At 47.2% G+C, this 18,491-nt stretch overlaps 1 protein-coding gene across 2 annotated transcripts in view; it reads left to right on the forward strand.

Annotated features, from left to right (window-relative positions):
* The first annotated feature begins 3,910 nt into the window (after positions 1-3,910).
* Positions 3,911-18,491, forward strand: part of DGKH (diacylglycerol kinase eta) — a 96,022-nt gene continuing 81,441 nt past the window's right edge. For both annotated transcript variants that reach the window (XR_014529596.1, XM_083519062.1), the window contains exon 1: positions 3,911-4,090. Coding sequence is in view for 1 of the 2 variants with exons in the window: in XM_083519062.1 (XP_083375188.1) it covers positions 3,926-4,090 (165 nt within the window). In the remaining variant the exon portion in view is untranslated. The remainder of the gene's footprint in view (positions 4,091-18,491) is intronic.

Raw genomic sequence — 18,491 nt, forward strand, 5'->3', positions numbered from 1 at the left:
AGCCCCCCTTTTCCTCTAGGGAGCTCAGGGATACAGGCATGGGGCTTTGGGGTGGATTTTCATCCATCCAGGGACTGACTAGACCTGTCTTGAAAGTGGGTAACGATAGCCAAACTTCTGCCTAATATGCGATGTCTGTTTCAGACATAACATGGAAAGGCATTGTTAATTTGCTACCATTACTTGTGTAATGCATGCATGCACAACCCAGGGTGTGGCGTTCCTGTGGGTTTGTCAGATCATACTTCCTTTCACAATGGACATTTCCCTACTGTAAGTGTGACATTGGAGCAGAAAAGTAAAAGGTAAAGGACCCCTGGGCGGTTACGTCCAGTCAAAGGCAACTATAGGGTGCAGCGCTCATCCTGCTTTTCAGGTCGGCGTTTGTCCACAGACAGCTTTCCGGGACACTGGAGTACCAAACAGGAACACACTCATCCATACATATGAACTTGGCTTGAGATCAGTTTTCTTCTGTATTGGGTCCCCAGATATTGTTGGACTACATCATCCCCAGCCAGTTTAGCCAATGGTCTGAAATGACAGGAGTTGTAGGCTAGCAACATCCAGGGGACCCAAGCTGAAGAGCATCTTAGACTTCTTGGCCACATCTCCCTGTGTTGTTAGTAGCAACATGTACTGCATCCATATACTAACATAATAGATATTTGCATCACCTGATACAAAAATCTGATGATACAAAAATGTCCTACTGTACCTCCTGCAATGCAGGAATCGCAGCTAAAGCACCCCTGACAGATGGCCATCCAACCTTTGCTCTCCAAGGAAGGAGAGTTCACCACCTACAGAGGGAGACCATTCCACTGTTGAACAGCTCTTACTGTCAGAAAGTTCTTCCTGATATTTAGTTGGAATCTCCTTTCTTGTAACTTGAATCCACTGGCTCAAGTCCTACCCTCTGGAACAGGAGAGAACAAGCTTGTTCCCTCTTCCATGTGACAGCCTTTGAGATATTTGAAGATGGCTATCATATCTCACTCTCTTTTCCTGGCTAAACATACCCAGCTTCTTCAACGGTTCCTCATAAGGCTTGGCTTCTATGATCACCTTAGCTGCCCTCCTTTGCACACTTTCCTTCTGGTCAACATTCTTCTTAAATTGTGGTGCCCAGAACTGGACACAGGACTCCGGGTGGGGTTTGATCAAGGCAAAATAAAGTGGGGCTATTAGTTCATTTGACCAGAAGGTCGGCGGTTCAAATCCCCACGACAGGGTGAGCTCCCGTTGCTCGGTCCCTGCTCCTGCCCACCTAGCAGTTTGAAAGCATGTCAAAGTGCAAGTAGATAAATAGGTACCGCTCCGGCGGGAAGGTAAACAGTGTTTCTGTGCGCTGCTCTGGTTCGCCAGAAGCGGCTTAGTCATGCTGGCCACATGACCTGGAAGCTGTACGCTGGCTCCCTCGGCCAGTAAAGCAAGAGGAGTGCCGCAACCCCAGAGTTGACCACTACTGGACCTAATGGTCAGGGGTCCCTTTACCTTTTATTACTTCATTTGACCTGGACACTATACTTCTGTTGATGCAGCCTAGAACACCAGCCTTTTTTTTTTTTGCTGCCGCATCACACTGTAGACCCATTTTAAGCTTGTGGTCCACCAAGACCCCAAGATCCTTTTCACATGTACTGCTAGTAAGGCAGGTGTCCCCCATCCTATATTTGTGAATCTGGTTCTTCTTGCCTTAGTGCAGAACCTTACATTTGCCCTTATTGAAATTCATTTTGTCAGCTTGCGCCCAGTTCTCCAAACTGTTAAGGTCTTCTTGAATCCTGATTCTGTCTTCAGCGGCATTAGCTGCCCCTCCGAGTTTGGTGTCATCTGCTAATTGGTTGAGCAGCCCCTCAATTCCTTCATCCAAATCCTTTATAAAGACGTTGAACAACAGGCCCAGTACAGAACCCTGCGGCACCCCAATTGTCACTTTTCTCCAGGATGACGAGGAAGAATTACTGTAATGAGTAGCCTTCCATAGTTCCAGTTACAGATAGGTAGCCGTGTTGGTCTGCCATAGTCAAAATAAAAAAGTTCCTTCCAGTAGCACCTTAAAGACCAACTAAGTTAGTTCTTGGTATGAGCTTTCGTGTGCATGCACACTTCTTCAGATACACTGAAACAGAAGTTGCCAGATCCTTCTATATAGTGAGAAGGTGGGGAGGGGTATTACTCAGAAGGGTGGTGGGAATGGGTGATTGGCAGTTAGCTGAGATGAGCCTGTTGACGACTCTTAACGACTGCAATAGGTCTTGCAGGAAAAGGCAAGGGGTGAGAAAAATGGCTTAGTCATGTATAATGAGATAAGAATCCAATGTCTTTGTTCAGACCAGGTCTCTCCATGGTTTTAAGTTTGGTAATGACTTGCAATTCAGCAGCTTCTCTTTCCAGCAGCTTCTCTTTTCCTGCTACTGGAAGGAACTTTTTTATTTTGTAATGAGTACTTTTTGGGTTTTTAAACTCCAATTCCCATCATCTATGGTATGGGGTGGTGGGAAATGATGTCAATCAACAGAGGGTCACAGGTCTTCTTGTCTGCCCAGCAAGAAAAACTGTGCTTTGAACACCTTTTAAAATTGTTGCTAATACTAAAGCTGCAAAGGCATGTCCTCCTGAATAACCAGCACAGATGTTGCATGGATTGCTCCTGCTCAAATGTGGCATAATTATCTGCAGGTCAAAAGCAAATCAGGAAAGTGTTGGAAGTTCTGCTAAAAGCTAGTTGTGTAGCACAGGCACCTTAGCTGTTTCTACAAATGTACTCCTGATAGATCATAGTCCATTATATATTATAAATGGTAATAATGATAGTGAGAATTGCAGCACTTATGCTACCTAATTCAGCCCTTTTAACTTTCATCAGATTTCAGATCATTGATAAATTAATTATAATTATAATAATGTTAAAGCAGTTAGCGACCGATTTCCCATCCCATCTAAAGTGCCCCGAAGTTGCAGCTCCTCTTTTTTGCCTTCCGAGAGAGGCAACGCGCAGCTCAGGATCCGCGGACCGCGCGCTGCGCTTCGGCTCAGAGCAGCAGCGAGGCTCCGCTCTGGGGACGCGCGTCACGTGAGAACGCCGTCCCCGCTCCGTCCCTCGTGAATACCGGACGGCGGGGGGTCACCCGGCACATCGGGATGGAACCCGTTGGGGCTTCTACTCCCCTGAGAACGTGGCTCCAAGCGCGGGAGATCCTCCCACGAGGGCCGTCGCGAAAGGGCCGAGCCTCTCGAGGGCCACCGACGGCCCCGCGCTGCCTGCCAACCCGGACGCCCGCCCGGCACCCCCGGCGCTTGGGGCGTCCCGAGGCAGCCGCCGCGGGGCCGGCGGCACTTTGGGCTGGCCCACCCCGCCCGCCGGTGCTCGTCGAAGGGCCAAAGGGCGCCCAGTTGTCAATGCCCCCCCCCCGCGGACCTGAGACGACTTCAGCCCCGCGCGCTCGGAGGGGGATTCCCTCGGGATTCCCTCTTCCCGGCAACTTCCGCCTCCCCGGAGCGCAAGAGCCTTTCCCCACTCCGAGTCTCCCCCCTCCGTGCTCCCCGCCCCGTCGAGGCGGAGAGAGAGCAGCTCAGGCTGCGCCCACCCGCCACCCCCCATCCCGGCCTCGTGGGCTCCGGCCCGGCGCGTCCGCCCCTCCGAGGAGCCGGGCGGTGGGAGCCGCGGAGCGTGCGCGGCGGCGGCGGCCTCGGAAGATGGCGGCGGGCGGGGCGGGACTGGGGCGGCGGCGGAGCCTGCTGGCTTTGATCGCCGCCACCTCCCCTATCTCCGCCCCGGGAAGAGCGAGCGGCGGGCGGGAGGCGGAGGCGGAGGCGGCGGCAGCGGCTCCTCTCCGGGGCTGAGCCGGGCTGGCGCGCCTGTCTTGCCTGCCTGCCTTCCGTGCGCTCCTCGCTCGCTGCTCGCTCGCCCGCGGGGAACATGGCCGGGGTGGAGGCGCCGCCGCCGCCGCCGGGGGACCCCGGAGGTGGCGAGGCGGAGGCGGCGTCGGGGCCGGCCGACGAGTCGTCGGACAGCGAAGGCGAGCACGAGGCGCCCCAGAAGCTCATCCGAAAGGTCTCCACGTCGGGCCAGATCCGGAGCAAGGTGGGCGGCCGCGCGGAGGGGGGGGGGGAAGGAAAGTGGGGTGGGCGTCGGGGGCCAGATCCGCCCGGGGGTCCGGAGTCCGGACGAGGCCGGGAAAGGAAGCGCTGCTGCTGCCATCGGGGGTCCCCCTTCGGCGTCTCCATTCAGATCAGCCCTTCTCCCCCCCCCCCCAGCCTGCCTGCCTTCCTTCCTGGCCGGGGTGGGGGTGGGGCTTGGACCATCGCATCCCTTCCCCCTCCTTCCAGCTGCGGCCACATCTGTCTCTCCCCCCGCCGTGGCGGAGCGACGATCTTGGCCGCTGCTGCTGCTCCGGAGGAGAAGCGGCATCGCCGCGCGCAAGGAGCCGCTCCCGGCTTCGGTTTCCTGGTTGCGCTGCCCCGCCGGCCTTGGACAGGGCGAGCTGCCCAGGAACGGGCTCCCTCCTCGCGGGGCGCTGCTCGGAGGAGCCCTGCGCTCCGCCGGAGCCTCCGCCATCCCCGCCCGCCGCCTCCTCTCCCCTGCGGAGCCGGAAAAGAGCGGAGAACCTGGCAAGAGTCGCCCGGGGAACCCCGCGCCCCCAGCCCGCGTCTCCTAGGCGCCTGGATGGCATAGAGTTAAAAACTGGCAGTGATCTACCCGCTTTTTGGGGGGTTCGGGTGAAAGTTGTTGAGTTTTTTCAGGGAGGGAGTAAAATGTTGAGGCTTTTTTTAGGGGAGCCACAGTTGTTCAGCTTCTTTGGGGGGAGCCAATGATCTACCAGTGATCTACCGGTAGATCACGATCTACCTGTTGGACATGCCTGAACTACAGGAATAAGATAATTCAGATTAAAAAATCCCTCCAGGAACACTTAGCACCTATCTTGTTTTGTATAACCAGCCCTCGAAGTTCAGGGACAGGAGTTTGCTTTCTACCCAGGTCAAAGCATCTCTTAAAGCACATTAAAACTCTGGAGAATGAATTAGCTTGCTATAAGGGGGGGGGGGCACACACACAAATGTTCCTTTGCAAGTGGCCAGACATGGGGGTGGCTCATTTCAGGCTAGTGCAGAACTTGTGGTGTGTGAATTCAACTTTAAGGTGGGGGGCATTTAGCGGGTGGTGCTGTGGGTTAAACTACAGAGCCTAGGATTGCCGATCAGAAGGTCGGTGGTTCGAATCCCCATGACGGAGTGAGCTCCCGTTGCTTGGTCCCTGTTCCTGCCAACCTAGCAGTTCAAAAGCACGTCAAAGTGCAAGTAGATAAATAGGTACCACTCCGGCAGGAAGGTAAACGGCATTTCCGTGCGCTGCTCTGGTCTGCCAGAAGCAGCTTAGTCATGCTGGCCACATGATCCAGAAGCTGTACGCCAGCTCCCTTGGCCAGGAAAGCGAGATGAGCGCCGCAACCCCAGAGTCGGTCATGACTGGACATAACGGTCAGGGGTCCCTTTACCTTTACCATTACATTATGGCACTTACTTTTTCTCCGGTCAAACAGATATCTTTAACCATGTGGGACAATATGAGTTCTGCCAATTGCGTCAAAGTGCAAGTAGATAAATAGGTATCGCTCCGGCAGGAAGGTAAACGGCGTTTCCGTGCGCTGCTCTGGTTTGTCAGAAGCGGCTTAGTCATGCTGGCCACATGACCTGGAAGCTGTACGCCGGCGCCCCTGGCCAATAAAGCGAGGTGAGCGCCGCAACCCCAGAGTCGGTCACGACTGGACCTAATGGTCAGGGGTCCCTTTACCTTTACTTTTACCTTACCTTACTTCTAGTAGCAGGTCAAATTGTGACATGGTCGTCTGAGACCTTGCCCAATGTGAACTCTTAAGACCTCGCTCAGCTTTCTTGCGGAGACATCGCTTGATGTTGCTTCCACATCCCGCGTGACGTCCTGCCCTCTGCCACCGAGTCCTTGTCACTGAGCAACGTTCACAGTGACATTGCTCACCGATGGGGAGTCCAGTGTGGAATATTAATGCACACAGAGATGCATTAACCCCCCCCCCAAAAAAAGTTGCCAGGGGTCCCAGTTATTCCCTTGATATGCAGCCTGCACATCATGAGGTGTTTGGGCAGTGCACTGTATTCGTCAATATACTGAAGGTTGGTTGGGACAAGCAATTACGCCCCCCCTCCGCATGTGCACGCACTACATCATCATGTCCCTGACGTCACTCGCGCACATGGCGGGGCATGGTGACGTAGCACACACACGCTGGTGTTTATGTGTGATGATGCAGTGATGCACTTTGTGGGTGCCCTGCCCCCCTTATTCAAAATGTTGGGGAGCCACGGACCCCGGGACCTGGTGCCTATGCTTAGCTGTACGCATCTATGAATAAAAAAAAATCCTTCCAGTAGCACCTTAGAGACCAACTAAGTTTGTTATTGGTATGAGCTTTCGTGTGCATGCACACTTCTTCAGATACCTTCACGCGAGAGCTCATACCAATAACAAACTTAGTTGGTCTCTAAGGTGCTGCTGGAAGGATTTTTTTTATTTTGTTTCGACTATGTCAGATCAACACGGCTACCCACCTGTAACTGCCATCTATGAATGTTGCTGCAATACGGAGAACCAGCATTGTGTGTGATAGCGTTACATTTAAATGATAGGCGTGGCAAATTCAGAAACCTTTTTATGCATCACAAGTGAAAATGCATGAAGAGTGCTTAGCCGTAACATGAGCTAGTAATGTCGTTTTGTGTTTTACATTGAACCTCCCCAACACCGCTGGGTATAGGGCGGTATATAAATTCAATCAATCAATCAATCAATCAATAAAAATTGTACAGATAGACCAGTCTGTATGCAAATATCAATGGACATAAATCTGACACCAGATATGACCATTTCAAAACCGGTGGACAAGCATTTCAACCTTCCAGGACATTCTGTGGCTGAACTTCCTAGAACAGAGGAACTTTAAAGGGAGAACTATGAATTCATCACTTCTAAGCTTAATAGAGACAAATATCATAGTGCATCTGCTAAGTGGCTCACCAAGGCTAGGATGTCTGTGTGATAAAAGAGCAACTGTGATTTGTTCTCCTGTGAATGGCCATTGTTAGTAACGTAATTTTCACCATTTCTACTTTTCTGCATTTAATTTCATTCTTACCTCACTTTTTACAGTTGCACCCCCACCCCCAATCCTGTGCATAGATGCAATTACACTTTGTGCATCTGATGAAGTAGACTGTAGCCCATGGAGGTTTAGGTGGACATAATGTTAGCCTGCAATGTATTGCCATACTTTCTGTTTTGGTCGCCCATGGTGAAAAGTGCCTTTGGACAACCAGCCAGAGAAACCTTCCTAAAATGCACACACTCTCTCTCTTGAGCATAAATGGAGTTTAGATCAGCAAGTTATATATCATTTAGATATTTGGGTGTTCTTTTCAGTGAATCCCTTTCATGGAAATGGTTTAGTGTGGCTGTGAAATCGAAAGCACAGAAACCTATGGCAGTGTTAGAAATTAGCCAGGAGTGTTTTGCAACTGGCACAGGTCCAATTGTGACCATGTTGAGTTCTCTGGATGCCAGGTTGGCAACTGGGGTAATAATAATATAATTATTATATTATTTTATTTATTATTATTATATTTATTATTATTATATTTATTATTATTATTATTAAGCAAAATGTCACTTAGAGAACACTTTTATTGAAGCTTGAATTTGTTTTATTCTGGATTGCTTTATTTGATATTTTAATGTGTTGTAAACTGTTTTGAGATTTTTTTCTTTAAAATATAAAGTGCTATACTGTACAGTGGTACCTCTACTTATGGATATGATTCATTCCGGGGTGCCATTTGCACCCCGAAAAGTCCATAGATAGAGTGCTCATGCGCGATGTGCACAGATTGCTCCTGCACATTCGCGATGCAGAGAACCCGGAAGTAAACACTTCTGGGTTTGCCGGGTTCATAACCAGAAAAAAACGCAACGGAAAGCAAATGCAACTCGAGGTATGATTGTAGTCATGATGATGATGATGATAACGATAATAAACAATATCGGGGAAAATGGTGTCTAGATATTCCACTGTCAGGCATGACGGGTTACACCCAGCATTGTTGGTGCCCAGAACGTGTGATGTCACAAGGTGGGAGGAGGCCTGCCGAGGCTGTGACTGGCTCTTGCTGCAGCGACGGGTTCCATTGGGTCTTCCCACTGCTGTCCAATGGAGCCCGTTGCAGTTGTGGCAAGCCCGTCCATCCCCCTCCTGCCACATGGGCTGTGGAATATTGATGGGGCCTGGCCCCCTTACTGAAAATGGGGGGTGGGGTTGGCTCCACACAAATGGCGCTCCTGTCCACTGTGGCAACTGTCACCTAGGTTTAAGGTGCCATTTGGTGATTAGATTATATATACAGTGGTACCTCGGGTTACATACGCTTCAGGTTACATATGCTTCAGGTTACAGACTCCGCTAACCCAGAAATAGTGCTTCAGGTTAAGAACTTTGCTTCAGGATGAGAACAGAATTCGTGCTCTGGTGGCGCAGTGGCAGTGGGAGGCCCCATTAGCTAAGGTGGTGCTTCAGGTTAAGTACAGTTTCAGGTTAAGAACGGACCTCCGGAATGAATTAAGTACTTAACCCGAGGTACCACTGGATATATATATATATGAGTTTCTAACGTGGCTATTTAAAATTGTTACTGTTATTAAAGATTTTCTGGGGTTACAAAAATACACGCATCTCTATTTTGAGATCGTAAAGTCATTGCTGTAGGGCTATTGACGAAGTTTGCTTATAATAAGGGAGGACAGCTGATTGAACCTGTCCTAAAGATTTTCAGTAGCAAAGTGATCCCTGGAATGCTCTGTGGTGTTGAAATTTGGGAACCTGACTTCTATTCCATTGAATTTGTCCAAACTATGCAGAATATCTCCCCCCCCCCCGCCAAAATGTTATTCTCTTTCATTGGGAGTTTCAGCAAACCTGATACACACAGCATCCACCGTATTTTTCGCCCCATAGAACGCACTTTTTCACATCCAAAAATGAAGGGGAAATCTGGGTGCGTCCTATGGGGCGAATGCAGGCTTTTGCTGAAGCCTGGAGAGCGAGAGGCGTCGGTGCGCACCGACCCCTCTTGCTCTCCAGGCTTCAGGAAGCTCTGCGCAAGCCGTGGGAGCCCATGCCGGCCTCCCACGGCTTGCGGAGAGTTGCGTGCATGCCGAAGGCTGGGCGTACTGAGTTCAGCGCGCCCAGACTTTGCGCAGCTCTCCGCAAGGCGCGGGAGCCCGGCTTGCGGAGAGTTGCCTGTTCTTGGGGCTGGGGTCAGGGGTCGGGGGAAGCTCAGGCTTCCCCCGCCCCAGCCCCGCACCTGGGGAAAAAAAATAATCCCCCACTTTATTTCCCCCCCCAAAACTAGGTGCGCCTTATGGGACGGTGCGTCCTATAGGGCGAAAAATACGGTATATGGCTATCAATTAAGACAGCGGTAGAATGTGCACAGTTAAGTTAACGAAGTGCAACTGACCATTTTATTAACTGACCATTTTCCTGTGTTGTGCTATATGGGAACTGGTTAAGAATCAATTTTGGGAAACAGCTCTTCAGGATATTTTAGACAATTATTATTTTCCAGAGCTGAATGTCGTATTGGGCATGGGCAAGAGTAGGGTAGGTTTTCTGGGTAGGTTCCAGAAGGGACTTGCAACTAATTAGGAACTCCAGATTTCCCATGGGGTATTCTCTTTTGCAAACAAAACATTTTAGGGCCAGTTATTTAATGAAACCTGTGCCTCTTCCCCTGAAAAAATGCTTTTAGTGAGCTGTGATTTCAAGTGATGCCAGCTGAAGTCCCTGGTGGTCGCTTATAACAAGGTTACTCATAAAGGCAGATTCTGTGTTTGTGGCCTGTTATGTACTGAAGTTCTCACCCTGGGCCAGCAGGGGGATACTGTAGATAGTTATGCAAACGAAGGATCGAAAGTGATGTTCAGTGATTGGATAGTTTTAGAAAGTTGCTACAGTAACGTTGTACTGGAGCTCTATATAAGCAGGCTGACTGAACCCTTCAGTTCAGTTCTGTTCTGGCCTTGGAATAAACAAGAGCTGTTTGAAGAATCGTTGTGTCGTCTGATATGTTCACCCACAACTTAACACGGCCAATATCAGCTGGATTGCGATATTCATTTTCTGTTAATCTGTCCTTTCTATAGTGATACAGAAGAGAGATTTCTGAAACTTTTGTTGACGTATGGCAACAGGGATACCTTGGTAGAAACGGTACTATTTCTTTTGACACTAATGGCTTTGTGACACACCTACTTCTGTCCACACACAGAATTCATCTTTACAGATCCTGGACCTCGCAATTTCAAATTAACAGTAGAAGCAAGGTGCACAGGAATCAGTGTTCTATTAAAAATAAAATAATTGGATTGTATAGAAATCATATCCATATCAAAATGCTCCTATCAATGTACTTGATTTAAACAGGATTTTTATTTCTATTTTTAACATTCGTGTTCTATTAAGAGCTCTGTAAAAATAACCTGGTTTAAAATATCTCTGTGCAATACAAGCATATGCATTAAAGTCTCCACTTGTATTTTTTTATGGTCAAATCCAAGAGTGTCCTTCAAACTCATTGAGCCTGTTTTTGCACTGCAAAAGGATGAGCAAGGAGTAAAAAATATGTGACTTGAAAGCAAAATCCAAAGGGGACCATGCGGTCCTCACCCTCCTTGACCTCTCTGCTGCCTTTGATGCACATGATCACACTAACATCCCTTCATGGCACACTAAGTCTCTGCTGTTCACAGTCTTCTGAACTAAATACATTTGTCTAGTTTTTCCATAGGAGGAAACTTCTCTCTCAACCTCATCAAATCACATGGTTTTCCACCTGTACACTGATGATAACCCAGCTCTACCTCTGTACATTCCACATACAGTGGTACCTCGGGTTACATACGCTTCAGGTTACATATGCTTCAGGTTACTTATGCTTCAGCTTACAGACTCCGCTAACCCAGAAACAGTGCTTCAGGTTAAGAACTTTGCTTCAGGATAAGAACAGAAATCAGGCTCCGGCAGCAGGAGGCCCCATTAGCTAAAGTGGTGCTTCAGGTTAAGAACAGTTTCAGGTTAAGAACGGACCTCCGGAACGAATTAAGTACTTAACCTGAGGTACCGCTGTACTGTATTCAACAGCTTGATTCTTATTTTGCTTGGATCCTTAATGGTTGGCCCAAAATAAATATGTCCCAAGTATGACCTACACATATTTCCTCCCAAGCCCCCTTCATACCCTTCCCAAGGCCTGAGACCTTGTCTCTCTCTAACCCCACCTCACCCAACATTACCCCTCTGCCCATTGAGGCACTGCTGGCACAGGTGTGCTTCAGCTCTTTCTCCTGGATGTTGCCAGCCTCCTGCCAGAGGGCTTCTGAGCTGGTCACACAGTTCAGCACTGGCCAGGAAGCAAGAGAATGTGGCTAGGGAGGAATAGAGATGGGGAGAGCTGGGTGGGCAAAGGCAAGGGGAGAGGCAGACCAAGGTGGGCCAACAGAAAGGGGATGTGGGAGGAGAAGGCTCAAAGAGAGGAAAGCTGAGAAAGGGACAGGTTGGAGTACATCAGGGATGGAGACCATCAGAAGAGGCCTCTTGCATCAGGCCAAAGGCCCATCTTATACAGTGGCCATCCAGAAGCTCCACAGGTGGTCAGACTCCAGATTCCATCAGTTCCAGCCAGTGAAGCCAATGGTTCCCCAGATATGGTTCAGAATTATGAGTCTCAGAAGTAAATGGCACGAGCGCGCACAAAGAGAGCCAGTGTGGTGTAGTGGTTAAGAGCAGTGGACTCGTAATCTGGTGAACCAAGTTCGCTTCCCAGCTCCTCCACATGCAGCTGCTGGGTGACCTTGGGCTGGTCATACTTCTCTGAAGTCTCTCAGCCCCACTCACCTCACAGAGTGTTTGTTGTGGGGGAGGAAGGGAAAGGAGAATGTTAACTGCTTTGAGACTCCTTTGAGTAGTGATAAAGCGGGATATAAAATCTAAACTCCTCTTCTTCAAAGTGCATCTGCTTCTCTAGTGAGGAATCTTGTTTGTACTTGATAAGATGACTCCATTCAGTCAGTCTGAAACAGAAATGTCTTGGGCTGTGGCAGTCCTATTGAAATTAAGCATGAGTAACTTGGGCCTATTAATTTTGAGAGTGTCTGCCCTGAGTAGGGCTAGCATTGGTTCCAACCCTTCATTGCCAGTCAACCGCATGATGCAATAAAATAGAAGCAAGCGACTCTCTTGCCAACAGAGAGTGACGCTGTGATGCTAAGGGACTGCAGTCAGTGTTTCAGATGTGCCACTTCGCTAGAGCAGTTCCAGTCAAGGTTTTACGAAACAGTTGCAAGGCCTACAGCATCCATTGCTGGCCAAAAGAAACACATGTCTCTGAAAGCCTGCCAGCCAGCCAGGCTGCCTCCCTTCTTCTCTCCTTTCCCTTCTCAACTTTTGTCTAATTATGCTTTTCATGAGGGCAAGCTACTACAGGAAATGTGGCAAAAACATTTCCTGTGCATTGGACTCGGCGGATCAGAGCAAGATGTCCTGAGTCCCACAGGGCAAGGCCAACCAGGAGTTACAGAACCACAGATAGCTGGAAGTGAGCAATTTCCTCCGACAGAGGTCAGAAGCAAATTGAGCCTTGTGAAGCCTTCTTCCACTGAAGGCAGGCGCTCATCCTTTGGTTCATGTCCTCCAGATGCACTGGTATGGTGCTGTGGGAGGCATTGGGTTCCTTCAGCTTAGGCAAGACATCTGTGAGAGTTCAGCGCTGAAGGCCCTGGTTCTACGTGAGGTTCTTCTTTGGGTTTGCTGTCCGCTTGAAGCCCACCGGTTTCTCAATCTGCATCAGCAGCCTCACAGCCCTGAATCTGGACCACCTCCTCATCTGGTACTTCTGCAGAGTCAGATTCCAACTCAGTGCTGGACTCAGGGGTCATGACGTAGGTAGAAGAAGCAGAAAAGATGGGGGAAAACAGGATATACAAATATTTTGTTCTGACAGTTCAAAATGTGCTGGAAATGAGTGTAGAATTTTGTACATCTGTGAAGGTTTGCATTCTGGAGGTGCAACAAGATTCTTGATAACAGTGGCTCTGTGTGAAGTCCATATTACATCCTTTACCTGATGAGGATGAAACCAGAATAGTACCAACACTTCATTTCATCGATATAACTTTATCAAAGAGCAAAGCTGGAATGAGTTACTCGCGAATACTTTATTTACTCGTGGTACATAATTCAAAAGTACTTATATCTGGTTAGAAAGCACTCATTTAGTTTATTATCATCATTTATTAAATTTGTATCCCGTCCTATACCTGCAGGTCTCAGGGCAGCCGACAACATAATCACAATATTAAAAACACAAAATATATAATAAAAACAAAAAGAAGGGCCACCCAATAATCCCCCCTCCCCAACGCATTTTAAAAGGGCATTGGATGTGAATCGGCCAAAGGCCTGGTTAAAGAGGGACGTTTTTGCCTGGGGACCCAAAGGTGTACAATGAAGGTGCCAGGCAGATCTCCCTGGGGAGAGCATCCCACAGCATTGGACTGTTGTGAGTTTACTTTTTCACTGGCGGGTGGCCTGCAGTTACAAGAAACCACTGGAGAGAAGGATCACCGGAGAAGAGCTCTTTCACCCAAGATAGCGTCCTATGTTTGAATTAAAAACATTAAGACTCACTTTCACAATCTAGAAAGTAAACCCATTTCTTGATTTAGAATTTAATTAAATGGATTGGACTAGTCTTGCAGCTAAAAATAGTGACCAAAACATGCACTCACTGTTTTTCTTGGCTGTGGTTGTTTATATTGTTAGTTGAAGCACTTCTGCATATTAGAATATATTCCTTAGCTTGCAATTGGGGATATATGTGTGTGTGTGTGTGTGTGTGTGTGTGTGTGTGTGTGTGTGTGTGTTTTGCAGGTTCACTGTCGGAAGATATTATTTTTAGCTGCTTTGATACAGTTAATCATAGCTGAAAAATGCCATATGGTGGTGCCTTTGCAGATGGCATTGTCCAGTAGAAGAGATCTTAATATCACATTATTTGACAAATGTGTGAACATTTGTTGTGTTCCTTTTTAAAAGAAAAACATTTATCAGTTCTAAAATCACTGTCAGCGAGAATTAAATTCTGAGCACCGTCTATCTTCTGAACATGTACATTGAAGTCTTTATATATATATAAAAAGAGGCAATTTTAAGGATGTTGTTGGGTTACAATTACCATTATCCCTGACTGTTGTCTATTGCTGGTTTGGGCTAATTGGTGTTGCAGTCCCACACCATCTGGAAGGGCACCACGTTGGCTATCACTGATTTCGTTGGATTTGACCCACTGCATTTAATTATTTTCTTTTCAGTATACAACCCGCCTGTAACAACCACCTAAGATCCCAATGCAGTATTAAAATGATTTAAGCCGGGGACCAGCAAACTTTTTCAGCAGGGGGCCGGTCCACTGTCCCTCAGACCTTGGGGGGGGGGGAGACTATATTTGGGGGGGGGGATATATGAACGAATTCCTATGCCCCACAAATAAGCCAGAGATGCATTCTACTCATGTAAAAAAAAAACTGATTTCCGGACCACCCGCGGGCCGGATTGAGAAGGTGATTGGACCGCATCCGGCCCCTGGGCCTTAGTTTGCATATCCATGATTTAAGCTATGCATTAAAATAAATAAGAAGGCCTTGTGGAATAAGAATGGCTTTGCTTGAACCGAAAGGAATAGCTCAGAAAGGCACCAAGTGGGCCTTTCTTGTGAAGCTGTTCCAAAAAGAAGGCGTCATAGCATCCAAGCTGCAAACCTGATTCTTTAGGGGAAGAGTAACCCCATCCAAAATCGGAGACATTTGGCCTCTCTTCCTTGATAACAGTAATGCAGAAAATGCAATTCCAATGTTTATTGCGCAGAGACATCACCTTGCCAAGAAAGGTTCGTATAGTTAAAGCTATGGTTTTCCCAGTAGTGATGTATGGAAGTGAGAGCTGGACCATAAAGAAGGCTGATCGCCAAAGAATTGATGCTTTTGAATTATGGTGCTGGAGGAGACTCTTGAGAGTCCCATGGACTGCAAGAAGATCAAACCTCTCCATTCTGAAGGAAATCAGACCTGAGTGCTCACTGGAAGGACAGATCGTGAAGCTGAGACTCCAATACTTTGGCCACCACATGAGTAGAGAATACTCCCTGGAAAAGACCCTGATGTTGGGAAAGATGGAGGGCACAAGGAGAAGGGGACGACAGAGGACGAGATGGTTGGACAGTATTCTCGAAGCTACCAGCATTAGTTTGACCCAACTGCGGGAGGCAGTGGAAGACAGGAGTGCCTGGCGTGCTCTGGTCCATGGGGTCATGAAGAGTCGGACGCGACTAAATGACTAAACAACAACAACAACATGTGACAGAATGTGAGTCTTGCCCGTGTTTTATGGAGTGAGGAGTAGGATGAAGCTTGTAGCATGGCATGGCTGAGCATTGGCGCTGAACGCTCTGCCTGTGCTTCTCTTCCCAAAACCTTGTCCCACCCCATCCATTCCCTGCCTAGAGGGATTTATTTGGTTTCAGAGCTGCTGCAGGAGCAAAACACTTCCTTCGCTCTTTCTTTCTATTTCGTGCGATCCTGAGGCTGAGGACAAGACACAAAGTGCTATCGCTGGGGAAAGTGGGGAGTTGGTGAAGCCATATCTGAATCTGGTCCTATTTTTCAGTGTCCAAGAATTGGGTTTGGTGGTGTGCCCCCGCAGTGGCAATGTGTGATTTTTAGAACTGCCTAGTATATTGGTACTGTGCAGAGCATTACTTTATTATAAGCAGAAGCAAAGCAGCTTAACTGCAGAGAATTGAGTACAGCGTGTATCTTAGGCATGTATGTCACAATTCTATGTAAGCACATTAAATAACTGCTGAATTTGGTCCTGTGCGTAATTTGGTGACTTGTAATACTACATTCTTTAAAAGGGGGAAATATCCTGTCTTTTTGCGTGTAAATCTATACTAAAAGATATTTGGGGTCTATCTGGTGAACTCTCAGAAGGGAAAGTACCGATCATTACAGTTTGGTGCAGCATATACAAACACACACGTCATCCTGTTTTTTAAGAAACTGGCCTGGTTTATTCACACCATTCTTTATTTCAGTCCAAAGACCCACAAAAAACATTTTCGAAAGCAAAATAAAACAGAAATACGGGGAAAGAGTTTCAAGGCGGTCGCTATGTTTTACCCAGAGCATGTAGATTTCTGTTTCTTAATACCGTATTTTTTGCTCTATAAGAATCACTTTTCCCCTCCTAAAAAGTAAGGGGAAATGTGTGTGCGTCTTATGGAGCGAATGCAGGCTGCGCAGCTATCCCAGAAGCCAGAACAGCAAGAGGGATTGCTGCTTTCACTACGCAGTGATCCCTCTTGCTGTTCTGGCTTCTGAGATTCAGAATATTTTTTTTCTTGTTTTCCTCCTCCAAAAACTAGGTGCGTCTTGTGGTCTGGTGCGTCTTATAGAGCGAAAATACAGTACTTCCTAGAGGAACAGTTTTTAGGAAACTGGCCTGGTTCACAGCATGGTTTGGTGTTACGTAAGTGATCGTTGGGCTGGCTTGGTCCCTCTCCCAGCAACCTTTCTTTCACAGCAAACCATAGTTTGGTTATGCCCTCCAAAGCAGAATGGCAAAGCACTGATTGATCATGGTGTGTAATTCTTGTTGAAGGGGCAAGACCAAACTGTGGTTTCTCACAGTGGAAAAGATCTTTTGTTATGAAAGGGAAGGTGTGGGAAGCCATGAGGGAGTTGAGCGAAGGGGAGAGAGGGTAAAAAGCGGGCACAAGTCATTCGTATAAAGCCAAGCCATGATTGGGCACTAAGTCCAAACCAAGTCTTTGTCTTCAGTGAGCTCAGTGATGTGTGTGTGTGTGTGTGTGTGTGTTGCTTTCTCCTATTGATGCCGTGACTTTTGCATTACAGAAAGTCATGGGCTTAAAACAATTCCCCATGTTAAATGTGCACTGAAGTGAGAATTTTGAACATTTTGTGATCTTGCTTGCAGCCTATTCAACAGAGGGATCATGTGCGTTTATGTCAAGCGGTGCAGTGACATTTTCTTGGCAGGGTGTTTGCGGTTACTAGTAACACCCACAGTTCTTGTTGACCCCTTAGAAGAATACGAACTGAAATCTTCCTCCTGGAAGAAAAGCTTTCTAAAGTTCACAAGGTACATTGGATTGTTTTTAGCATGCAATCTTGATTTTGTTGTTGGCAGAATCAAGATTTAAAAGTATCCAAATGATATATATATTTTTCAAATAAAAGAAAAGTTGTGGGAAAGTGGTGGTTAGAAATGATATCCCCATTCATTGAGGGAAGAACAGAAAGGGCCGTGAGCCCGAGAGAGACGACTGACTGCCAGCGTTCACAAGCATCAGAACCGTGGGTCGCAAGTTTCCTAGGGTTATATTATTTGTTCAGTTTTTATCCCACCCTTTCACAAAGGAGCCTCCTTTTTTCTTTATCCTCACAGCACTGAACTGCTCTCTGAGGTCGTCTTGTGGGAGCCATGACTCCAAGTCCAGCACTTTATCTATGGCACCACATGGGTTTCCTCTTGGACTGTGTCACATCAACTGTCGCTGAAGAAACTGCATGTCTGAATTCTCCTCCATTTAAATAACCACACTACCTCACCGCATGGCAGAAAACTGATACGCCAGGGAGGAGGGAGTTGCTTTTAATAATGGGAGGTTTTTTCCCATGGGAATCGTTCAGTCATGCAGTTTCCTCACCTGTAGTCTGGTATGGTATAATACAGGAAAAACAGCCCATTGTTGCATTTGTAGATTGACACTACATCTCAGTTTCCAATGTGGCCAGCTGGTTTGGACAGCGCATTAAGTCAAACTGTGGCTTTCTTGCTTTTTTTTTGGAATTTGCATTTTATTTATTTGTTAAAATTCTTATATTACATCGGTAAACGTTGTCATATTACATTACAGGACTTACTATAATATAATTTCCAACATGTATACAAAAATTATATACAAATTTTATATACCTAGAAAGAAAATAAAACAAAAAAAGAAAGAACAAAGAGAAAAAAACAAAAACAATTCCCCCCCAATCATATACATACCAACACACTAGACTTCCTGTCTTTCCTGTTGTACTTTCCTTTTTTACAAATGGTTGTACTCTTATTACTGTATATTTCTTTACATATTCTCTAATACATTCCTATATCATCATGTGCTCTTAGTCTTATTTCTCAACTCAGTCTCACTCCAACGTCAATCAAATGCTAACATAGATAGCAAACCTTTACTGTATTTTTGAAGATATGTTTTATATCTATCCCACTTTCCCATAAATTTTTGTTTTGAATTGCCTCTTAGGGTATTTG

Source organism: Podarcis liolepis (assembly GCF_965112155.1).
Source record: "Podarcis liolepis genome assembly, chromosome: 8".
Classification (NCBI taxonomy): Eukaryota; Metazoa; Chordata; class Lepidosauria; order Squamata; family Lacertidae; genus Podarcis; species Podarcis liolepis.